This window comes from Ciona robusta, chromosome 12 (assembly GCF_009617815.1).
Source record: "Ciona robusta chromosome 12, ASM961781v2".
In the NCBI taxonomy this organism is placed as follows: Eukaryota; Metazoa; Chordata; class Ascidiacea; order Phlebobranchia; family Cionidae; genus Ciona; species Ciona robusta.
In genome coordinates, this window is record NC_143246.1 from 756,535 (window position 1) to 782,588 (window position 26,054).

General features: G+C 35.7%; 1 protein-coding gene and 2 long non-coding RNA genes across 21 annotated transcripts in view; 1 reads left to right on the top strand and 2 right to left on the bottom strand.

Moving 5' to 3' along the window:
- The window catches only part of LOC149726099 (kelch-like protein 35), a 53,781-nt gene that overhangs the window by 7,815 nt on the left and 19,912 nt on the right, over positions 1-26,054 (top strand). For 3 of the 19 annotated variants that reach the window (XM_089889491.1, XM_089889495.1, XM_089889494.1), the window contains exons 2-9: positions 24,397-24,849; positions 24,987-25,231; positions 25,490-25,543; positions 25,606-25,635; positions 25,691-25,726; positions 25,786-25,830; positions 25,893-25,934; positions 25,989-26,018. The exons of 1 other annotated variant lie outside the window; for it this stretch is intronic. In XM_089889491.1, the coding sequence (XP_089745617.1) occupies positions 24,397-24,849; positions 24,987-25,231; positions 25,490-25,543; positions 25,606-25,635; positions 25,691-25,726; positions 25,786-25,830; positions 25,893-25,934; positions 25,989-26,018 (935 nt within the window). Of the gene's footprint in view, positions 1-2; positions 877-2,524; positions 4,128-4,832; positions 5,062-5,490; positions 5,944-6,146; positions 6,377-6,452; positions 6,507-6,560; positions 6,606-6,745; positions 6,902-6,957; positions 7,047-7,292; positions 7,474-7,808; positions 7,953-9,490; positions 9,656-9,893; positions 10,024-17,880; positions 18,913-23,013; positions 23,035-23,738; positions 23,968-24,396; positions 24,850-24,986; positions 25,232-25,489; positions 25,544-25,605; positions 25,636-25,690; positions 25,727-25,785; positions 25,831-25,892; positions 25,935-25,988; positions 26,019-26,054 lie in introns of those variants that run through there. 15 more of the 19 variants (XM_089889502.1, XM_089889503.1, XM_089889511.1 and 12 more) reach the window with 12 other exon arrangements.
- LOC149726100 (uncharacterized) lies at positions 974-2,227 on the bottom strand. The gene is made up of 2 exons (XR_016386168.1): positions 1,812-2,227; positions 974-1,403 (listed from the first exon to the last, which is right to left on the bottom strand). It is a non-coding gene; the product is annotated as an uncharacterized LOC149726100 (long non-coding RNA).
- LOC149726101 (uncharacterized) lies at positions 14,798-20,637 on the bottom strand. The gene is made up of 2 exons (XR_016386167.1): positions 19,375-20,637; positions 14,798-18,469 (listed from the first exon to the last, which is right to left on the bottom strand). It is a non-coding gene; the product is annotated as an uncharacterized LOC149726101 (long non-coding RNA).

Below are 26,054 nucleotides of genomic sequence, written 5' to 3' on the forward strand. Positions count from 1 at the left end.
AGCCACAGTGATGATGCATCAAAATCCATTGAGGCTTATGATGCAACAATCAATGAATGGAAGATTGAAACCAACATGGAGACACCAAGATATAAAGCATCAGTTGTAGCTTTGTAAACAAAGTGAAAAATTGTTTTAAACAAGCTTTTCCGCTTCATATATAGACCAAATTAGTGTTAGTTTAATAATTTAAAAGCTTTCATTTATTACATCACAATTCAATGTATGCATTTTAAATATGTGTTAATTCATGTATATTTCTAATTTTAAATAATGTCGGGTTTTATATTTTTTCTATCAACCACAAAAGTATAAACAAGACAACCAGATCAAGCAACTGAATTTATTTTAATCTGAGAAAAATGTTTCTAACTGAGGTGTTTTTCTTGGTTTAAACAACTTGTGTTTTATATTTTACTTGTAACCATTAACTGAGGTTGTTCTAATGTGTTTGAGCTTCCTGGCATTTAATGTTCTTTCCATGTATATTGTGACAAATGAACCACACAAGTTATCAGTGGGGACATCCTGGGGTGATAACATGGTTTGTCAAGACAATTATCAACAAGTATGATAATCACAACCCACAAACCAATCTATGCATTTCAATTCTGAGCTCTTCCAGATAAATCTAACTTTAAACAATTTATTTTGTAACTGTGTTGTATAATATTTTTTTAATGATTGTTTTCCCGAAGTGCCAACATTTTATAATCAATATTTGTAGAAATCACTTTTAAGTAGTACGTATATACATATTTTAGCTTTTCTTAATTTCCCCATCACTATCCTGTCTTTGCAATTAAATTGTGAACTCATTGTTTTAATTAGAGTGTTGAAACAACTGGTAATAAAACTTGATTTTATATTTGTTAATATACAGTGTTAGAAGCAGTGTTCGCACTAATAGTTCGCACAAAACATGAGATACGGCATAATGTATGAAATATGTGTGATAAAAATCAGGATAAAATAAAAATCAATTCATTTAATAAAACAAACAAGATATGTGAATATTATTCATAAGAGAAAAGATGGAAAATGTTCAGTAATAATAATAATGGTTTTCTAAACAACTACCGAGTTTTTATAAACATTATTTATATGGATGACACCTCAGTGATGATAAAATGTGATTATGAGTAGTAACTTCTGGATGCTAAAGCATTTCTAGATTTTTTATCATTGTTCTGTTTATGCGATTAAATGGTACTCAATGTGCACCACCAAATTTTATGATAAATTTTAGTCAAAAGTTGAGTTATACAGTATAACTTTACACTTTTTTTCTTTCTAACAAAAATCAGATTATTTTTCTTTCAAGCATCACTGTAGGAACTGTGGGTTAATTTACTGCAACACATGTAGTGACAACACCATGCCTCTCGCATCATCTGCTAAACCTGTTAGAGTATGTGATACATGTCATACAACATTACTTCAAAGGTTTTCAGCCAGCAATTCTGCAGCTTAAATTATAATTACTTTATAATGTGATAATTTTGACCATGCATTGCATTTGTGGCCATTGGCGCCAAACTTTTGAAAATGCAGGGTAGGCAGGGATGGTTGGACACTCATTCCTATGAAAACAAAATCTAAATTATTGGTTGTAATGTTTACTAATTAACACAGTGCAGAAAATTCCGGGGTTAGCTCGCCCACCCTGCCACCCCAGGTTTGGCGCCTATGTTAGTAACCTTATTCTAAGACCACGAAGCCATGAAAGTATCCTGTTCACTTATTACACTTATTTACATTATTTCAAATTCCTATTAGGGAATTTATTTGGTTAATAATTTGTTCTATACCTTATGGATTGATTATATCTTCCAGAATCTCGATAAATATTTCAAGTTTACCAGAACGGCGTTCCGGTAGTTGCGAGACAATTTAAACCCAGAAAACAATAAATTCAATTGCTTTGTTATCTGAATTAGCTTATAGTTCCAGAAGCTCTGGTCTTACAAATTTAGCCATTGCTAATATATAGATGTTGAAAAATTAAGATATTCCAATTTGAAAAGGTGTTAACGCTACTTTGTATTGAGACTTATTTTATGTGCAATCTTTTTCTTATTTTGATCTCAAAACTTGGTGTCCATGATTTATACTAGATTTACATTACAACTAATTTGTCATTTCATTTTTCTAAATTCTTGAAATTCAACATTTCTGTTGCAGATCGTAATAAATATTTTTTCGTGAAAATAATTAGATGCGGTATATATGTTGTTTGTAGGAAGGGTTTGCATCTTTTGTAATAGAACGTGCTTATTCATTTGAGCTACGCTCTCTTGTTACATAAATTGCGTCATCATCCGCCCAGAGTGCCAGCACCAGGTACTTCCCCTTAAACTCTCCCCAAATATTTTCGAAAAGAGGAACTAACCATAACGACTTAAGTTGTTCGGTTGTTGGGCGTTGTTCCTTGTTAATATTTGAGGTGATTGTTAAACTTTGTTTCGATTCTTTGTATGATGGATAATTAATGCTAGTTCATATTGTTAATACGTAACAGTTCTTAGTTTCAGCGATTTGAAAGTGTTTAATGTAAAGAGTGAAATAACAAGCATAGTCAAGAGCTTTCAATGCTGTTTTATTCAATTTATAACTGACATGAGTTTGCTTGAACTTAGATCATGTTAAGAATTGATATATGTAAAAGTACCAGGAACACACATGTAATAACCTACATACTAATTTTTGAAACTTTAAAATAATACTAACATATTCAACACCAAAATATAAAGCTTTAATTGCTGATGATAAGCATTACGTTAACTTATGTGATTTTTTCTAATTAATAAGTTGATAAATATACAAGTGTATGCTTTAATAAGTATACTGATTGAACTGGCATTTGACCAGCACTGTAGCACAGTCGATAGAGTGCTTTGTAATTTTGGAAAAAAATTATACAGCGGGTATCAGTGAGGCCTAAGAACATTTTAAATCCACAATTTTCACTGGTCACCAGCTTAAGAATTACCAATAAATAACACCTTACTGTCATGTTAAGTTTTACTACTTGACTGATACCCGCTGTGTAAAGTGGCCTATCGTTTAATTATTTATTACATCACAATACCAATATTTTATGTTTAATACAGTTTCGTATAAGGTCACATATCGCACTGTTTTATTTCGCTGTAAAATGCTTAACAAATCGAAGATGCAAAGCCTTTACATAACAAAGAATTTCAGAAAATCATTATAGTAAGAGTACTGATAATAATCTGTAAGCATTGTTCTTGATTTGAAATATAATTTTAGATATGTTGCTTTATTCAAACATTACATTACCGATTTTAGTATTTCATTTTATAAAACTTGTATTCTAGGCCTATGCCCCAATATAAATGTATAGCTCCCACTGAATAAACAGGATTGCTGGTTGGATTAAATGACTCCGTGCTGATCTGACTTCATATATAGGCTTCAGCGGGGTGCTACATCTACTGTAGTACTAAATGCTTTTATAACCAGAGACCAAACAGTTCATGATATCTTGCTTACTTAACGGCCTGTGTCGTGGTATATTCGTTCCGATTGATGTATTTGTACCGAGCGCCGAGACGTTACTGCACATGCGTAGTAGGTCGGAACAAATACAATACGAGCTCTAATAAATACGTACCGACTAAAAAAAGTTAGGGGGAAAAATATTACTTTATTTATTTATTTTCCTTTTTTGAATTTTTTTTTTCAATGAAATAACATGCTGGTGACATACATAGATGTATGCGTAAGTTATATTTTCGCGAAAATATTTGAAAATTTAATATTTATATGATTCTAAGTTATGATCATACTTTTTTATATTTAACACCCATCCCCGCACTTTTTTTAAACAAAATAATGTTTCATTTTTTAGGTATTACGTTACGCTATAACATATTCAAAGCTGGATCGGTTTAAAATTCTATAAATATGTTTTAGATGACAAATATTAATATTTATAGTTAATATTTTATTGAATAATTCAAATTTTTTTAGAATCGGTACCGCTGGGGTCTAGTTATAAGTACAGTGCCCAAATTTTATGTTGGTAACACGAGTAGAAGGTATCGAAAGTGGCCGCTATAATTTTTGTATTCTAGGATCACCTTGGTCCACCAGCACCTGTAAGTTATAACTAAAATTTGCTTATTAAACTAGCATAAAATAAGTTTAATAGTGGTACTTACTTTTTCTAGGCTACAAACAACATACCAACTCAGTTCTGCTGACTTTAAATCAAAAACTAAAGTTTTAACGTGTAAACGTCGTTTCTGGAACTTTTATAACGGAGGGTCGTAATAAATTTGGACCGGGTGGTCACTGTATTTGTTCCGACCTACTGCGCGTGCGCAGGAGCGTCACGGCGCATGCGCAATAGCGCCCGGTACAAATATATCAATTGGAACGAATATATTACGACACCGGGCAAGGGCTCCTAAGAGCCCGCCATGAACCTAGACTGACTTCGAGGTCTCAGTGGCGTTAGTTGGGTAGTTCTTGTTATTGTGTTAGGGAAAAGGCAAGTTATTTACCAGACAGAATCAAGTGACAGGAATGGGACGTCATGCGATAAATTGAAAGCGATTTGGGCCTGTCAGCGGCTGAGTGGGATATCATTAACCTCGTTCAACGGAGGGTTTGTTTTCATTAGAATAGTCTCCCATGAGATAAGTCGTATCCGCAGTGTTGACATTGATTAACGAAGTATTGTGGGTGATGTGATGTCACTTTAAGCGTCTAGTTGCAACCAAACTCCATAGAAGTGATTTCTATGGACTTTGGTTGCAACAAATGTACTCATTAACCGGAGCATTGCTCTCTTTAGTTAGTGATCAAATTTAGGGTTAACTGTTTAAGAAATATGATACCTAACTAAAATATGGAGCTGAAGAAATTTGACCCAAGTGAATTTCCAAGCAACCCTGACGACTATGAGTTGCTTGGAAAAGGAGGTTTTGGTGAAGTTAAAGTTTGTTATCATGCATCACTGGGCATGGTGGCTCTGAAGTTTATTTCTTTTACTGGGAGTGTTGGAGAAATACAAAAAGCTAAAAAGGAGTAAGAAATTTTACTGTAACTACATATTATGTTTGTTTTTATTGGACCGAATGTATCCGCATTAATGCATTAAATATATGTCCTTTTTTTCAGTATGGTAACTTTGTCTTAAAAACATCTTTGATTGCAATCTTAGAATCATGGGGTAATGAGTTGCATACATGGACACGCATTAAATATATACAGACATTTTAAAATCTAATATTCAGTTTAAAAAATCGAGTTCACTTATTTTCGATTGAATCTGATTAAACAGTTTATTGGGAAGGATTTACATCATGTATTAAGTTTAAACATTGCAATATCATATTCCTTACTGCTCAGTTATTTATAATAATCCTAAAACGGTTTAACGATTAATCTAAATCACTACATGATTTAAAAGTGGCAAGAAACCCTATAAATGCTTAATCACTATTATATTAACAGGTTAGAAAATGAAGCAAAAATCCTCCAAAGAATGAAGCATCCCCACATCGTCTCCTTCTATGGTGTGACATCACTTTTTGAGAAAGAGTGTCTTGTGATGGAATTCATGGAAGGTGGCAACTTGGATAATCTTCTTATGTCTAAGATAGTTCTGTCTTGGACTGGGCGTCTTCGGCTCTTGCATGAATTGATATCAGCCATCAGTTACTTGCACAACCACGATAGGAAGAAAGCTTTCATCCATGGTGACATAAAACCACAGAATATTCTTCTCACAAAATCCAGGAGTCTGAAACTTGCCGACTTTGGTTCAGTGAACATCAGACAACGAACCGGTGCCAGCACAACAACATTCAAAATTCCTCATTCAACGCAACATACATGGCAATACACTGCGCCTGAGCGTCTTAATGATCCTGATCTAAAGAAAACAGCAGCCATGGATATCTACAGGTACCTTGTGAAACATATTTAAGTGCTTAGGTATTGTCCAAAGTTGTATATGTCATGCATATTTCTTAAGCAAGGCAAAAATTACCTACTTTGTTGTCATCTAAACTTTATTTATTTATGAAATATTTGCAAACAAGGTCAGTCTAATGGTTAGGTTTCATCTTAACTGGCATTTTTTATGGCAATTTTATGTTTTCAAACAGTTATGGTATAACTGCGTACGAAGTGCTAACAAGGAGAAAAGCATACTCTAGTGGAGCTAGACATGCAATCATTCACGATGGTAAGAGACCCAACCAAAGCAAATTGGATGAGGTGGATAAGCAATTGAAACAACATCAAAAACAAGATCATGAAATTTTCCTCAAGTTACAATCTCTTATGAAGGAATGCTGGCAGCAAGAACCAACCAAACGACCCAAAGCTACAAAAAGTAAATGAAAGTTTCTGTGTTTCTTTTATATATGTGCTGTACTTTTTACAAATCATTTAACTAATGTTTTTGATAGTTTTGGAAACCACCACCCAACAATTGGATAAGTCACCTGCCATGGAATGTTTCGGTACGTATAATAATACTGAGCTGTGGAACATGGTAATAAAAAACTTTTTTATAGATTTGGAAGCCCTGACCCATGAGTTACCTGCCATAGATGGTTCAGGTAAGTATGATAATACTGAGATTTTTTTAAGTATCTGGTTTGATCAAACCATTTGTTAATTAATCTCCAATTGTGTTGTTTAAAATATGAACATTCCTTTTAAAGTTATGAATATATATTATGATTTGAATTTACTGAAGAGATAAAAAGACATGTAAGAAATGAGATGTGCAGCAATAGACATATTAAGGAACGGTGTTGGATAAACGTGAGATATTCTTGTCATTACTTAGGATCAACATGCATGATTATGGGTGGTGATAAAGCAAAGAAAATTGTTGAAACCTACGTGTTGGGTAAATGTGAGATATTCTTGTTTATTATTTGATGTCATACTCTTATTTTTACTTAGGATCTACATGCTTGATTATGGGTGGTTATAGAGCAGAGAAAATTGTTGAAACCTATGACGTCAACAAGAAAAGTTTCAAACCAAGAAAGGTTGGTTGTTTTTTATAATAATACATGAGAAGAAAACTAACAAAATATTTTTATATTATTATATATAGAACAATATTCTTATCATGGGTTTCTATTTGATCTTCCATTTAAACATATCAATACTAGAACTAAAAATAAAGTTTCTGTTTCACAAAACAATGAAAATACGTTATCTATGTTTACCAATTGATATCTCTTTGTTTATTTAATGAAGTAAAAACTTAAAATATTGTATTTTATCCACAGTCAACCTTGTATGAAAGGTGGGGTTCAACCAGTGTGAAGATAAACAACCATGTTTATACGGCTGGTGGTGGTAAATCCAACTTTGTCGAATGTTTGAATTTAAACCAAGTTGATGGTGATTGGAACGAGGTGGCATCTATGAAGGAACAACGTTATCTTGCAGCATCTGCTGTGTTGAATGGTTGGTTCCTTATTATGTTAACAATATATTGGTGGATTATTATTGTAGAAATATAGTGGTGTAAAGTTGAAATCCTAATAAGAGAGCAGAGCTGTAATGAAAGGACACGTGTATTCTAATTCTATAAACATTAGTTTTATTGCCTGAAAGCATTAACTTGTGTCAAGGTAAGCTAAAACTAAGGTCCTATAGGTTTGGATTAATTATAAAATGTTCAATTAAAAGAAATGTTTCTTCGGTTGCTTTATAAAGCTACAGACATGTCCAATACCAAATACGTGAAATTATTTTCCATTCTAAATTTATTAGTTATGCAACAAACATTTATATTCCAGATCAAATGTGTGTAGCAGGAGGATTGGATGGTGGTCGTAATATATTATCATCAGTTGAATTATACAATCCAGTGGTGAATACATGGACAAACATTCCTCCAATGCAAACTAAACGATGTGAACATGCTCTTGTTTCTTATAATGGTTGGTATAATAAATATAAATGTAATGATAAAGTGGGCTGAATATGAACAGTAGCATGTGCACAATGATTTTTGGCTTGGTAAGTTTAGATCAGTGTTTCTTAACCTTTTATAGCTTGCGGACCGGTAAAATTTCGAAACAAACTTTGCGGACCGGTTTACCTTAAAAAATCAACCCATAATGTAATTTCGTCCAAAGTAGACCATGAACTCTATGTTACGGCACAGTGCTGCAAATTATGGAACTGGCGAAGTTCTAAATCAGTTTAAAATACGACGCATGTGCCTCTTTAACATTCAAGCCTGTTTTAAACCTCCTACATGCCCAATGATTACGTGTCAATCCCTATTATGACGCAAATAATCAACGTGTGACTTGCTATTATGTCTTAATTAATTGCCAGGTCAACCATTTTTTATTATGATGCAATGAATCCACGTGTGAATCCCTACTATTTCGTAACAAACAGTCTACCTGGCAAAGAAAGATATGGTAAATATAAGGCTAAACTACAACGCAAACGTAAACCAAACGCTTGAAAAGAAAAAATCTCGTTTAGATTTGGATCACCTTGGCGCGATGCATTTCTCAACCCTGTGCCACCCATACTTTGGGAACCACTGCTTTAATCAATGAACAAGACTTGAACATCTTGCATTTTGCAATTGAGATATAAAATTGTAATATATTTGGCGGACTGGCAGGAAAGTTGACGCGGACCGGCGGTTAAGAACCACTGGCTTAGATCCTTTTTTCACAAAACAGTTGATCTGGTTCTTGTTGTTCTTTGTCAGGATTTTTCCCACAAATCATAATTCTTAATTTCCGCATTTAGTCCTAAATTTCTTGACTAAACTCAAATTATAAAACTCATTCATAATTGATATGATGGTTCTTGAGTTTAAAAACCTGTGAGTCGCTGTGACAGTTATGCACTATTTTAAAACATGCAATACACCTTAAATATTATGATCACAATCGTTGCAATATTAGCAGTTGAACGTCTTTTTTAGTTCAATTAGTGAGTAAATAACATTAAAGAACTAAACCAATAAAGTGTGACTGGCGTGCCAAACCAAAAAATCTAAAAAAATAAACTTTACATAATAATCTTATCAATCGTTTATATTATATCTGTATTATTGAAATGGTAATACCAGGGCACTCATTATAGCTATATCAATAATTTTCAAATCTTATTTTATCAATAATCTGCATTGTTACATCATAATTGTTTTTAAGGTGAATATTTTCTAGTAAATAAAACAATAAAATATTTTTCTTTGATGACTGTTGTCAAACAATGACTGTTGTTGTCATACAGGTCGCTTGTTCGCATTTGGTGGATGTGATAAAGTTATTAGTAATCTCGTTGGTTTAGATTCAATGGAAAGTTTTGATCCAAGAAGATCATAACTTATTCTTTAAAATTTATTATAAACAGTTTACATTGATTAACAAAAAGTAGAAATATTGTTAATCTTTAGTTTGATTGTGTGAACAAATATTTAATGATTTCAAACATAATTCATGTACAGGTCGCTTGTACACGTTTGGTGGACGGGATGATGATAGTTCAAATCGTTTAAATTCAATGGAAAGTTTTGATCCAAGGGAAGGGAAATGGGAATCACTAAAACCAATGAATGAGAAAAGAGGGGCATTGTGTGGTGTTGTTTACAATGATGAGATTTACGCCATTGGTTCGTTGTTTATTCTATATATAAACAAGTTATTAATGATGTCACAGTCTAACATTATGTTGTGATAAACCAAATATACCAGGCAATCATGAAATATATTACACTGTTATATTCAGGATACATCGTACTATTTCTGACTTGCCTAATTTTATAAAAGAAAATTGTGCCAATGGACTACCCAATCCTTTATGTGTCTTGTAAAATTATTATTAGTTTGCTTAATTAGTTATTTATTAAGATGGTAGTGGAAGAAGTGTAGAGCGGTATAACATACGAACGAATACTTGGACCAAAGTTAGCAGCTTGAACCACGTGCGGTATGGTTCTTGTGCTTGTGTTGTAAATGGGAAGATATACGTCATTGGAGGGTAAGTTTCTATTCAGTGTACTGAGAAGCACTGGTGTAAAGTATTTATCAAACCCCAAAATCTATTGGGACCTGTTTCTTATGTAAGGCTTGGCGAGCCGCAAACTTTCACCAGTTAACAATAATAAGTAAAACAAGAGAGCATAGCTTTAGTAGGAGGTCACATGCATTACGACTTTATTAAAAAAGATATAAGATAGATGTATAGTATACACTGCAAAGTTCATAAGTTTCACTAGCTGCTATAAATTTGCCACCATTTGTATACATACCCGATTCACAATACATATGCCATCGCCTTGTCTGGCTGACGTGAAGGCTATACACCCTTTTCATTATATTTGTCACGCCTTATTGGTTTATTTCTTAAAAATATACACGCTAACTAGACTGTTTTCGGAAGCTAAAATATATACGTTCATGTTCAATTGAAAATATTTTGCAACGATTGTGTTACGTTGTGGGTATGAGGGCTTTGAGCCCACATACGCTTATTTACTTTTATGTTGTGTGTGCTTTTAGGTTTGCATTATTTCAGTCTTTGTTGTGTGCGATGTTTAATTTGTCGATTTCATTGTCTATTTTTATTGGTTTTCCTTATCACTGTTTCACTTTTGTTCACTGTTATCACGCTTGGTTTCTTTGATTTTTCCCACGTTTAAGTCTCGGCGTTTCCTTGCCGTTGGGCTGATTGAAGTGATTTGCGCGTCTTCTATTTCTCGTTTCGATTCGCTTGTTGGGTTAGTTCTCGTTGTATCGTGTTGTAGAAAGGTTGTGTAATTGTATTAGAGATTGTGCAAAGTGTCATTTGAGTCGTTTTACAAAATACGGTTGTTCTCAGTAGTTTCATTGTACCTGTGTATGCTAACTTGTTTATCGGTCATTGCCACTTTTATATTTTAGAACGTCTGTTTTTATATTTGCTTTTATTAAAACGATATACGATCTTATATAGTTGTTTCAGTTCAGAGCAGACTACGACAGGCAGGCCCCGCGATTGGCCGTTAGGGCAACGTCCCGGACCAAACACCTCAAACACGTAACAAAAACTTGGCGATCCTGCCAGGACGTTGCAATCGTTACATCCGCCGTCTGTAGTCTGTTTACAACGAGAACTCGATCAGTTTGTAACCGTTTATTGTTGAAATAGTATGGCTTTTAATGTTTTTATTTCACCACCTACGTTTTCCCCTGATTGTGATTTGGGAAATTTTATAAAACTGTTCGATTCCTATTGCGAAAGTGTCAAAGCTTCAGATGATGTAAAACGGCACATGTTTATCACCGCTATCAGTCAAGATTTACGATGGCAACTTCAAGGAAAAGATCCTTGCATATTCAATCTATCGTATAAGACTTTGACAGAACGTGCACTTGGTTTGAACAACAACAAAGTTCATCGGGAACAGTTAAGGGAAGAACTGTTGAAACGGCGACAGTTACCAAGAGAAACCACCCGTGAGTTTGCTTTTGCTGTTAAAAGTCTTGGTGATCGTGCTTATCCAGACGTTGATAACGAAGCAGCAATACGGAACGAAGTCACATACTTGGTATTCACTTGTGGCTTGGCGGATCGTGACTTTGCAAAAACCATTCCAAGTAAATTGGATTACTCGCGAGATTTTTGGGCCGCTGTTCAATTGGCAATTAACACGAATACTACAGGCAGTCTAGAGGTAGCGCCGGTTGACTCGTTACGTGCTCGAGGCTCAGACGTGGTGAACGTCGGTAGCACCAATCAAATCGCCGAAAGCTTAAAAGCAGTACAACAAAGCATCGAAGGTCTGCAACGTATGATGTCACATAAACCTGAGATTCAACAGCGACAATGGCCGGATTCACAAACCTGCGAGCCATACCGAACTCCTAATGCTGCGAACTTGGTACATCGGAACCGTGAGTGTTACGGATGTGGAAAGTTAGGACATATACGTCGATTCTGCAATAATGTTCGGCAAGTAAGCAGACCTGATATTAAAATTAACGATGCATACATAAGAAATACAAATGTACAAAGTAAAAATGCCTTTTTTAGGAAAGAAATCCATTCGCGACCTCCGTATATCCCGCGGAGCAACACTGAAACTGTATCTAATGAACGCATAGAAAAAGTAGGTTGCCTAAAAGCTGCAAAACTTCACCGCTTTGCTAACGTCGTTGTTAACGGGACTGTAGTTTCTGCTCTCGTGGATTCTGGGTCCACAATTACTCTTTTACGAGCAGATGTGCTGCATACTTTATTTGTAAACAAAAAGTTAGACGCAGTTCCGCGTCATATGCGCTTTGTAGGTCCAAGCGACGAATCAGTGACAATGTTGGGTGTTACCAGAATCCCACTTTCAGTGGGCGGGCTCAAAACGAATGTCGAAGTTTTTGTGTCGCCAGAAATTGCTCATAAGATGATACTGGGCCTTGATTTTTTAGAAAATAATCACTGTAAATTGTGTTACAGCTCGAACTTGATGTCAGTTGGTGAATCCACCGTGCCTCTTTTGAGCAAACCTTTTATCCCTGAACGACAAGAAGTTTACGTTACCGAATCAATAGATCTCCCATCCATGACTGAAATCATCATTAATGGTACACTGGAACATCATCACAACAATGACGGTTGGCCAGATTTTCCTGTTTTGGTTGAACGTAACGAAGACTTTGGTACAAGGTATAGTTTGCTCACTGCTAATTGTATAGTCACTGCCAAATCCGGAATTGTTCCCGTACGGATAGCTAACTTTACCGATGACCACATTAACATACCCAGTGGTGTTCGAATTGCCGCTGCTTTACCATTATCGGCCTTTGGTAAAAGTGATTGTTACCTGCCTGAAACATGCATTGCCTTAAACGTTCCAGGCCCCGCAACTTATTCAACCCGTAAGTTAAAGCACAGTATATGCACCCTTAGCAAATCATCCGCCAGTAATGCCAAATTTGATGCTATAAGAGATGGTGTAAAACTAGGTGATAAACTGAAGCAACATCAGAAAGATCAGGTGTGGAACCTATTGCGAAGTCACGAACGAGCCTTTTCTACATCATCAAACGATTTGGGTCAGACAAGTCTAATGAAACACGACATCGACACAGGTGATGCCAACCCGATACGTCTCCCTCCTCGACGTACCTCCTACCATGCAAGGCAACAAATCGAAAACATAATCACCGAAATGAAAGAACAGAACTTGATTCGCCATTCTACGTCACCATGGTCCAGTCCAATTGTGCTGGTGAAAAAGAAATCTGGTGAGATGCGATTTTGTGTTGATTACAGACGATTAAACGATGTATCCAAAAAGAATAGCTATCCAATACCACGAGTAGATGACAGTCTCGATGAAATGTCTGGTTCCGTGTATTTTTCAACCCTAGATCTGAAATCAGGATACTGGCAAATCCCAATGGACCACGCATCACGAGAAAAGACGGCATTTTCAAGTCATGTTGGATTATACGAATTTAATGTCATGCCGATGGGCCTGTCCAACTCAGCTGCAACGTTCCAAAACTTGATGAGAATCGTTTTGAACGGTATAGAATGGAATGGTGCCTTGGCCTACTTGGACGACATAATCGTGTACGGACGAACATTTGACGAACATATTCAGCGTTTAGATGAAGTGCTTGGCCGGATCGAAAAGGCCGGTCTTACATTGAAACCAACGAAGTGTGACCTGTTTGGAGAAAGCGTTGGGTTCTTAGGTCATATCGTTTCAAAAGATGGGATTTGTTGTGATCCTGCAAAGGTTGCGGCGGTCAAGGCGTGGCCTGTTCCGAGGAACACCAAACAAGTACGACAATTTGTAGGGCTTACGTCATATTACCGTAAATTTGTTAAAGATTACGCAGCAAAAGCATCACCCCTGCACAAACTAACCGAAAAAGGTTGCAGATTCCAATGGTCCGATGATTGTCAAAAAGCATTCGCCTCCTTGAAAGACGCGTTGACTTGTGCACCGGTACTGCAGTACCCCGACTTTACCAAACATTTTTTTTTAGATACAGACGCCTCGGACACTGCGATCGGTTGCGTTCTGGGTCAAGTTGTAGACGGGAAAGAACATGTCGTCGCCTATGGGAGCCGCACCCTGACGAAGGCCGAAAAACATTATTCTACAACACGCAAAGAACTATTGGCAGTTATATTTTCAACCAAACTGTTTAAATGTTACCTTGCAGGCGCTCATTTTACCCTGAGAACGGACCATGCTTCATTACGTTGGCTGTGGCAATCGCGTGATCTATACGGACAATGTGCTCGCTGGGTTGAACACCTCGCCCAGTTTAATTTCGATTTAATACACAGACCAGGAAGCAAGCACAACAACGCGGATGCTTTAAGTCGGCTGGAGGTTGGCGAGGACTTCCCTTACCCGTTAAAAAATGACAGTGGCAATAATGACAACGATGGCGTACAGATGGAACAGGTGTGTCAGTTGCATTTAACCTCTGCATTAGGTAAAACCACTACAGAGATAGAAAACGCACAACGTTTGGACGATCAGCTTACTCACGTTCTCCCCTGGTTGGACCGTGGTGTACGACCCACCTATAGAAAAGTGAAGAAACTGGGAAAAGAGGCGCTACACTACTGGGCGATATTCTCGAAACTCACAAGCGAAAATGGACTGCTGTACGTCAAGGCTGACAACAATAGCATACCAGGTGCGTTAACATATAAATTAGCGGTTCCTCAAAACTTGAGGCACGAGATCATTGAATCTCTTCACGACCCAGCTCACGGAGGTGGTCATCTAGGCGTCACTAAAACCCTTGGAAAAGTTGTGGAAAGGTTTTATTGGCCACGACAGAAGGAAGATGTTGAAAAGTATTGTAGACAATGTCAATTGTGCGTATTGAACAAAAAGCCTAACAAAACGATACAAGCACCGCTTGTCCCATCCACTGAACTAAAAGCGATGCAAAGGATTGAAATTGATGTACTTGGTCCCTTGCCGGTCACAAGAGCAGGCTATCAGTTTATATTGGTTGCTTGCGATGTTTTCACAAAGTACGTTCGAGCATGGCCCATGCGGCAACAAACTGCTAAAGAGACCGCAAGTTTGTTGTATCACCGTTGGTTCACGGTGCATGGTGTGCCTGAAATCGTCCATTCAGATAGAGGCACTAACTTTGAAAGTAAGCTCTTTCATGAACTGATAGAACTGATGGGAAGCAAGAAAACCAGAAGTACAGCATATCACCCAGCAACTAACGGCGGAGTGGAACGCAACAATCAAACGATCATTAAGATGCTAAGAAATTATGTCCAAAAAGATGAGAGGCATTGGGATGAAGCACTATCTGCCGTCGTTGCATCATACAATGGTAGTAAGCACGAAAGTACAGGCTTTACCCCACATTTTCTTCTTACAGGCAGAACGTTGCGATTACCAACTGATTTGATATGTCCCGAACTGATCAAGTCAAATGTACCAAATCAACTGAATCATCTTGGTGGGTTACAAGACCAACTCCTACTTGCACAGGAAATCGCACAAGACAGATTGAAGGTTCAAAGAACCCGGATGGAACAGCAGTACAATAAAAAGACACATGGTAAATGCATTGAGAACGGAGATATCGTATTGCTGACCAACCCAGCAATACCGACAGGTAAATGTAAAAAACTCCAATTTCCTTACAAAGGACCGTATCGCGTATTAGAAAAGAAAGGCCCGGTTAATTATATTATTCAGGACAAAGCCGGCAATAAACAAACGGTCCACTACAACCGCTTGAAGCCGGCCGCAGAGGGGTCAACGTGGCCAGAAGATACAATCGAAGCGCTGAATAACCCCAACGAACAACAGGTGTCGCAACAACCCGTATGCGGGTTTGTTTATACTCCCGACTTAACAGCAACACCACGACGCGACAACGATAATACAACCAATAACGAGAACGCAGAATGCTCCCCTGCAAGCAAAGAAGCGGATGAAAGTACGAACACCGAGGACGAGGCGAGCGGGGAGTCGACGAGAAAAGAACCAGAAGAAACGACACACACACGAAATGATGTTTCACAGAATGATTTGACACTGCACGAGTTACAGCGAGAAAGGCCAAAACGCAATCGACGAAGGCCTCAGTATTACGTCGAAATTTGTGTCCTCCAGGAGAAGGACGAATGTAGTAAGGGGGGTGTTACGTTGTGGGTATGAGGGCTTTGAGCCCACATACGCTTATTTACTTTTATGTTGTGTGTGCTTTTAGGTTTGCATTATTTCAGTCTTTGTTGTGTGCGATGTTTAATTTGTCGATTTCATTGTCTATTTTTATTGGTTTTCCTTATCACTGTTTCACTTTTGTTCACTGTTATCACGCTTGGTTTCTTTGATTTTTCCCACGTTTAAGTCTCGGCGTTTCCTTGCCGTTGGGCTGATTGAAGTGATTTGCGCGTCTTCTATTTCTCGTTTCGATTCGCTTGTTGGGTTAGTTCTCGTTGTATCGTGTTGTAGAAAGGTTGTGTAATTGTATTAGAGATTGTGCAAAGTGTCATTTGAGTCGTTTTACAAAATACGGTTGTTCTCAGTAGTTTCATTGTACCTGTGTATGCTAACTTGTTTATCGGTCATTGCCACTTTTATATTTTAGAACGTCTGTTTTTATATTTGCTTTTATTAAAACGATATACGATCTTATATAGTTGTTTCAGTTCAGAGCAGACTACGACAGGCAGGCCCCGCGATTGGCCGTTAGGGCAACGTCCCGGACCAAACACCTCAAACACGTAACAATTGCAATCATTTTAAGATTTATAACAAGTTTTAAAATTCCGCTTTTGTTCTTGACTGATTGAATTGGGTCAAGAGATTTAAGAATAAATATTTGTGGAAAATTATGGCATAAAACAACAAGAACAACTGTTCGACTAAAATAGGATCAACAATTTAAAAAAAAAAGATTTAACAATTCCTTTATAAAAAGTACAAATATGCATTTTAAAACAGGTGTTTACAAAAATGATCATAAGTTCACTTATAGTTAGTTGATAAAAACTGTAACAGTTGGTTTTATTTGAAAGAGGAAGAAATTATCTACCAATATAACGTTTGAAAAGGACATCATAGCATTTAAAAGTTTTTAATAAACCGTAATGTATTTTTAAGAATATGGTTTGTATTTTGCCTACAAATAAAGGTTTCAATGTTATTCTGTCAAAGAAAAGCAATTTTATTTGATCTCTATGTTGCTCTGGGGCTTCCCTCCCAAGTTACCAGTTAAAAATGTAGTTTTGGCTATGTCAGCTGTTTTTACAAGTTGTTAGGTATTAGAATACAATTTTTACTTGAATTATATTTTTGTGTGTATTATCCAACTTCCTTTTGCTGCTATATGTTGTTTTTACAGTTATATTGTGATTTATATTCATAGTAAATGGTTTTTGGCAAGTTTTGACAAGATTCAACATATGACGTCATCTGGTTATAAATAACGCAATTGATTTTGTTGTTGTCATCAATTCAAAAATCTTTTTAGCTGAGTAGTAAACTAACCAGGAATCCACTTTGCACTAGATTCCTTGTGTACTTTATGCCTATAATCCCAAATTAAATACAAATACAAATTTTCTGATAACGTCATTAAAAATTTGATAATGTCATAAAAAAATCAAAATACAGTCTTGTAGCAATTTTTCCAAAGAACAAAGTCTAATTTTTTGGTTTTTTTTGCTAGCTTAAACACCTGTGTCAGTAGAGAGCAATATGAAACAGTCGGTCACAGGGAGACAATTCGTTTAAATATATCTCGTTCCTAAAGGCTTTAAAACATTGTATCTATGTTTACATTGTCCATGCCACATATTCAATGTGTTTAAAAAATGTAATGAGATAAAGACCAAATTTAACTTATTTAGCCATGGTGATGATGCATCAACATCAATTGAGGCTTATGATGGAACAATCAATGAATGGAAGATTGAAACCAACATGGAGACATCAAGACATAATGCATCAGTTGTAGCTTTGTAAACAAACTGAAAAATTGTTTTAAACAAGCTTTTCCCTTCATACATTTACTAGTTAAAAGTTAGTTTCATACTTTTATTTATTACATCACAATTAACTCTATGCAATTTGATTGTGTGTTAATTTATGTAGCGGAGTGGGGGAAGATGGGACACCTTTTCATTCTATTTTCCCGTCCTATTTGGTAGTAAACAAAGAAAAATCAAAGAATGTATAACATTATTTTCACAACTTTCATAGACCGTTGTTAATTGTTTAAAGCGCGATCTGGTTGTTTGCATATTATGTGCTAAAGGTTTCCCATCTTGCCCCACCCTACTGTATTTATTTTTCTTGGTTTAAACAATTTGTGTTTTCTATTTTACTTGTAACCATTAACTGACGTGGTGTTCCATTGTGTTTGAGCTTCCTGGTATTTGATGTTCTTTCCATGTATATTGTGACAAATGAACCACACAAGTTATCAGTGGGGACATCCTGGGGTGATAACATGGTTTGTCAAGACAATTATCATTATTATCAACAATCAACAAGTATGACAATCACAACTCACAAACCAATCTATGCATTTGAATTATGAGCTCTTCCATATCTTACTTTAAACAAACTATATTTTGTAACCGTGTTGTATAACTGTTTTTTAATGATTGTTTTCCCAAAGTGCCAACCTTTTTATAATCAATATTTGTAAAAATCACTTAAATGCAAAGTTTCAGTCATGTAAGATGTGCAAATGTGATTTTAAGTAGTAATTTCTACATATTTTAGCTTTTCTTAATTTCGATATCATTGTCCTATCTATGCAATTGAAATTGTGAATTCATTGTTTTAATTCCAGTGTTTAAACAACTTGTAATAAAACTTGATTTTATATTTGTTAATATACAGTGTTAGAAGCAGTGTTCGCACTAATAGTTCGCACAACAAACTAAACAAGAGATGTATGGTAAAAATCATGGGACAATGTATGGTAAAAATCAGGATAAAAGAAAAAACAATAAATATAGTAAAACAAACAAGGTATGTGAATATTATTCATAAGAGAAGAGATGACAAATACTCAGTAATAATAATAATGGTTTTCTAAAAAACTACCGAGTTTTTATAAACATTATTTATGAAAATGACATATAAGTGATGATAAAATGTGATTATGAGTAGTAACTTCTGGATGCTAAAGCATTTCTAGATTTTTTATCATTGTTCTGTTTATGCAATTAAATGGTACTCAATGAACACCACCAAATTTTATGATAAATTTTAGTTAAAACTTTAGTTAAACTGTTTTCTTTCTAATAAAAATCACATTTTTTCACTTTTCAGTTATTAGTGTGTAATCACGATGGTTAAAACTTTTTTTCTGATTAATCTATTTGTTCTACCTTCTAGCATCACTGTAGGAACTGTGGGTTAATTTACTGCAACACATGTAGTGACAACACCATGCCTCTTGCATCATCTGCTAAACCTGTTAGAGTATGTGATACCTGTCATACAACATTACTTCAAAGGTTTTCAGCCAGCAATTCTGCAGCTTAAGTTATAATTACTTTATTATATGATGATTTTGACCATGCATTGCATTTGTGGCCATTGGAGCCAAACTTTTTAAAATGCAGGGGAGGCAGGGATAGTTAGACACCCAATCCTACGAAACAAAATCTAAATTATTGGTTGTAATATTGACTGATTAATGCAGTGCAGAAAATTCCTGTGTTAGCTCGCCCACCCTGCCACCCCAGGTTCGGCGCCTATGTTAGTTGCGGCGGAAGCTCTGTCCCTTGCTGTGACTGTGACGTCAGAAAGGTCTGTTTGAGCCAACTGTTGATTGCAAGCGTTTAGCGACTAGCGATGTGAGATCGGCTAGCGTGGCTGCGTGTTCTGAGACTTGCCGCTAAGTCTAATTTTGCTCCTTGATTAAGGTTAACTAACCAAGCAATAACTGGTTTGTTGATTATTTATTACCACGGTTATTAACACAAGGGCGATACTGATGCAATATACAATCACGATAAGAAACTCGAACGCCTAACCACTTGTATAGGCAGTGGTTAGGATCTAAGTTCTATTTGACTGATGAACTCTGGTTGGTCTTTGTTGAGTCTGCATCGTCTTTCAGTGCACTGCATAGCACTCACGTGCTGCATGCAGTGACTGCGTGACTTGTTGACCAGTTGACCCTTTTCTGATTGAATCGTCAAGTCTTTTATAGTGTTTTGGAGCTGACGTCACATGCTTTCGTCACAGCATGGTTCGTCATCTGCGTTCCTTTCTCTTTTGTGTAAGAGCTCAAATGTTCGTCCAAGGAGTGTCCGATAAGTGTCCTGGCCGTGGGCGTTTTATCGTTTCGAGAACTTCGCCGATGATCGCCATCGTTGTCGTTTAGAAGGGTGATTTGATGCGCTATTTTGTGCTCCTACGTCACCATCGTGTGCGAATAGCTCGTTCATCAATTTCTGATAAAATACTTTCGGCACAGCTTATAGCTTTGAACGCTGGCCTTGTTAAAATGATGGATAATTTGTCACGAGTACATGACATGATGCAATATTGCGAAATATTGGTGCAGTAATAAGAAATAACATGCAATGTTCCTACATTAGTGACCTTATGACCCCAAAGTCATGAAAGTATTCTGTACTAGCCGTTCACTTATTGCACTTATTTACATTATTTCAAATTCCCTTTAAGTAATTTATTTGGTTAATAATTTGGTCTATGCTATTTGGCTAGAATATGCTGTTCCAGAATCTCGATAAATATTTCAAGTTTACCAAAACGGCGTTCCGGTAGTTGCGAGACAATTTAAACCCAGAAAACAATAAATTCAATTGCTTTGTTATCTAAATTAATTTATAGTTCCAGACGCTCTGGTTTTACAAATCCAGCCATTGCTAATATATAGATATTGAAAAATAAGATATTCCAATTTGAAAAGGTGTTAACGCTACTTTGTATTGAGACTTATTTTATGTGCAATCTTTTTCTTATTTTGATCTCAAAACTTGGTGTCCATGATTTATACTAGATTTACATTACAACTAATTTGTCATTTCATTTTTCTAAATTCTTGAAATTCAACATTTCTGTTGCAGATCGTAATAAATATTTTTTCGTGAAAATAATTAGATGCGGTATATATGTTGTTTGTAGGAAGGGTTTGCATCTTTTGTAATAGAACGTGCTCATACATTAGAGCTACGCTCTCTTGTTACATAAATTGCGTCATCATCCGCCCAGAGTGCCAGCACCAGGTACTTCCCCTTAAACTCTCCCCAAATATTTTCGAAAAGAGGAACCATAACGACTTAAGTTGTTCGGTTGTTGGGCGTTGTTCCTTGTTAATATTTGAGGTGAACTTTGTTTCGATTCTTTGTATGATGGATAATTAATGCTAGTTCATATTGTTAATACGTAACAGTTCTTAGTTTCAGCGGTTTGAAAGTGTTTAATGTAAAGAGTGAAATAACAAACATAGTCAAGAGCATTCAATGCTGTTTTATTCAATTTATAACTGACATGAGTTTGCTTGAACTTAGATCATGTTAAGAATTGATATATGTAAAAGTACCAGGAACACATATGTAATTACCTACATACTAATTTTTTAAACTTTAAAATAATACTAACATATTCAACACCAAAATATAAAGCTTTAATTGCTGATGATAAGCATTACGTTATGTGATTTTTTCTAATTAATAAGTTGATAAATATACAAGTGTATGCTTTAATAAGTATACGGATTGAACTGGCATTTGACCAGCACTGTAGCACAGTCGTTAGAGTGCTTTGTAATTTTGGAAAAAAAATTATACAGCGGGTATCAGTGAGGCCTAAGGAACATTTTGAATCCAAAATTTTCACTTGTCACCAGCTTAAGAATTACCAATAAATAGCACCTTACTGTCATGTTTAGTTTTACTACTTGACTGATACCCGCTGTGTAATGTTGCCTATCATTAATTATTTATTACATCACAATATCAATATTTTATGTTTAATACAGTTTCGTATAAGGTCACATATCGTACTGTTTTATTTCGCAATAAAATGCTTAACAAATCGAAGGTGCAAAGCCTTCACATAACAAAGAAAGAAAATCATTATAGTAAGAGTACTGATAATAATCTGTAAGCATTGTTCTTGATTTGAAATATAATATTAGATATGTTGCTTTATTCAAACATTACATTACCGATTTTAGTATTTCATTTTATAAAACTTGTATTCTAGGCCTATGCCCCAATATAAATGTATAGCTCCCACTGAATAAACAGGATTGGTGGTTGGGTTAAATCACTCCGTGCTGATCCGACTTCATATACAGGCTTCAGCGGGGTGCTATATCTACTGTAGTACTAATTGCTTTTATAACCAGAAACCAAACAGTTCATGATATCTTGCTATGTTTTATTCCTTTTTCTGGTACACAAGTACACAATATAGTATCGGGCAAAAGCTTACTTAACGGCCTGTGTCGTGATATATTCGTTCCGATTGATGTATTTGTACCGAGCGCCGAGACGTTACTGCACATGCGTAGTAGGTCGGAACAAATACAATACGAGCTCTAATAAATACGTACCGACTAAAAAAAGTTAGGGGGAAAAATATTACTTTATTTATTTATTTTCCTTTTTTGAATTTTTTTTTTTCAATGAAATAACATGCTGGTGACATACATAGATGTATGCGTAAGTTATATTGATTCTAAGTTATGATCATACTTTTTTATATTTAACACCCATCCCCGCACTTTTTTTAAACAAAATAATGTTTCATTTTTTAGGTATTACATTACGCTATAACATATTCAAAGCTGGATCGGTTTAGAATTCTATAAATATGTTTTAGATGACAAATATTAATATTTATAGTTAATATTTTATTGAATAATTCAAATTTTTTTAGAATCGGTACCGCTGGGGTCTAGTTATAAGTACAGTGCCCAAATTTTATGTTGGTAACACAAGTAGAAGGTATTGAAAGTGGCCGCTATAATTTTTGTATTCTAGGATCACCTTGGTCCACCAGCACCTGTAAGTTATAACTAAAATTTGCTTATTAAACTAGCATAAAATAAGTTTAATAGTGGTACTTACTTTTTCTAGGCTACAAACAACATACCAACTCAGTTCTGCTGACTTTAAATCAAAAACTAAAGTTTTAACGTGTAAACGTCGTTTCTGGAACTTTTATAACGGAGGGTCGTAATAAATTTGGACCGGGTGGTCACTGTATTTGTTCCGACCTACTGCGCGTGCGCAGGAGCGTCACGGCGCATGCGCAATAGCGCCCGGTACAAATATATCAATTGGAACGAATACATTACGACACCGGGCAAGGGCTCCTAAGAGCCCGCCATGAACCTAGACTGACTTCGAGGTCTCAGTGGCGTTAGTTGGGTAGTTCTTGTTATTGTGTTAGGGAAAAGGCAAGTTATTTACCAGACAGAATCAAGTGACAGCAATGGGACGTCATGCGATAAATTGAAAGCGATTTGGGCCTGTCAGCGGCTGAGTGGGATATCATTAACCACGTTCAACGGGGGTTTGTTTTCATTAGAATAGTCTCCCATGAGATAAGTCGTATCCGCAGTGTTGACATTGATTAACGAAGTATTGTGGGTAATGTGATGTCACTTTAAGCGTCTAGTTGCAACCAAAGTCCATAGAAGTGATTTCTATGGACTTTGGTTGCAACAAATGTACTCATTAACCGGAGCATTGCTCTCTTTTGTTAGTGATCAAATTTAGGGTTAACTGTGTAAGAAATATGATACCTAACTAAAGTATGGAACTGAAGAAATTTGACCCAAGTGAATTTCCAAGCAACCCTGACGACTATGAGTTGCTTGGAAAAGGAGGTTTTGGTGAAGTTAAAGTTTGTTATCATGCATCACTGGGCATGGTGGCTCTGAAGTTTATTTCTTTTACTGGGAGTGTTGGAGAAATACAAAAAGCTAAAAAGGAGTAAGAAATTTTACTGTAACTACATATTATGTTTGTTTTTATTGGACCGAATGTATCCGCATTAGTGCATTAAATAATTGTCCTTTTTTTCAGTATGGTAACTTTGTCTTAAAAACATCTTTGATTGCAATCTTAGAATCATGGGGTAATGAGTTGCATACATGGACACGCATTAAATATATACAGACATTTTAAAATCTAATATTCAGTTTAAAAAATCGAGTTCACTTATTTTCGATTGAATCTGATTAAACAGTTTATTGGGAAGGATTTACATCATGTATTAAGTTTAAACATTGCAATATCATATTCCTTACTGCTCAGTTATTTATAATAATCCTAAAACGGTTTAACGATTAATCTAAATCACTACATGATTTATAAGTGGCAAGAAACCCTATAAATGCTTAATCACTATTATATTAACAGGTTAGAAAAGGAAGCAAAAATCCTCCAACGAATGAAGCATCCCCACATTGTCACCTTCCATGGTGTGACATCACTTTTTGGAAGGGAGGGTCTTGTGATGGAATTCATGGAAGGTGGCAACTTGGATAATCTTCTCATGTCTAAGGTAGTTCTGTCTTGGACTGGGCGTCTTCGGCTCTTGCATGAATTGATATCAGCCATCAGTTACTTGCACAACCACGATAGGAAGAAAGCTTTCATTCATGGTGACATAAAACCACAGAATATTCTTCTCACAAAATCCAGGAGTCTGAAACTTGCCGACTTTGGTTCAGTGAACATCAGACAACGAACCGGTGCCAGCACAACAACATTCGAAATTCCTCATTCAACGCAACATACATGGCCATTCACTGCTCCTGAGTTTTTTAAGGATCTCTTTGCAGATAAAACACCGGCCATGGATATCTACAGGTAACTTATTTCTACACAACAAACATCACATAATTAGTTATTGTTCAACACCTGTTCATATGTATCTTAGGTTTGAGTGTTTGCTTAATGCTTAGGTTTCATCTAACTGAATATGACAAGTGAATATTTTCCAACAGTTATGGTATCATTGTGTACGAAGTGCTGACAAGAATACAAGCATACTCTGATTCTCCAGCTGGTAGAAATAATATTGTAGCAGCCATTGGCAATGGTACGAGGCCCAACCATAGAAAATTGGATGAGGTGGATAAGCAATTAAAACAACATCAAAAACAAGATCATGAAATTTTCCTCAAGTTACAATCTCTTATGAAAGACTGTTGGCAGCAAGAACCAACCAAACGACCCAAAGCTACAGAAAGTAAATGAATGTTGATTAATTATAATTGTTCTGTGTATCCCTTGTTCGTGCTTTAACAAACGCATAATAGATATTATTTACCAAATGATCAAACAGTTGTTTTTTGTCTAAATTTATTGTTTTCTACTAATGATATTGACATTATCCGAATGTACCGCTCAAGTTCCTTAAAATGGTATTTATAATGCACTTTAATATAATACATGTTTCAATGGAACATGCCCGTTTATTAGAGCTGTACTTTTTTATTTTTGATAGTCCTGGAAACCACCACCCAACAAATGGATGTGTCACCTGCCATGGAAGATTCAGGTACGTATATTAATGCTTAGCTATAATGTTGTAGAGTAATGTTTGACTTTGTATTTTTATAGATGTGGAAATATCTCTTCTGGCCAGTTCAGGTAGGTATAATAATACTAATATATGGTGCATGATAATAAGTGACTTCTTTTATAGATCGGATACACTCTCTCATGGGTAGTTCCTCTCATGGTATGTATAATAATACTAAGATATGGAGCATGATAATAAGTGACTTGGTACGTTTATAGATGCTGAAGCTCTAAACCATGAGTCACCTGCCACGGAAGGTTTAGGTATGTGTAATAATGCTAAGCTATGAAACATGGTAATGAAAGATTTTTTATCGATATGGAAGCCCTCACCCATGAGTTACCTGTCATAGGTTCGGGTAAATATGGTAATACTGAGATACGGAGCATTGTAATGAGTGACTAATTGTTATTTTCAATAGATATGGAAGTATCTGCCATGGAAGATTCAGGTTTGTATAATAATACTAAGCTGTGTAACGTTGTAT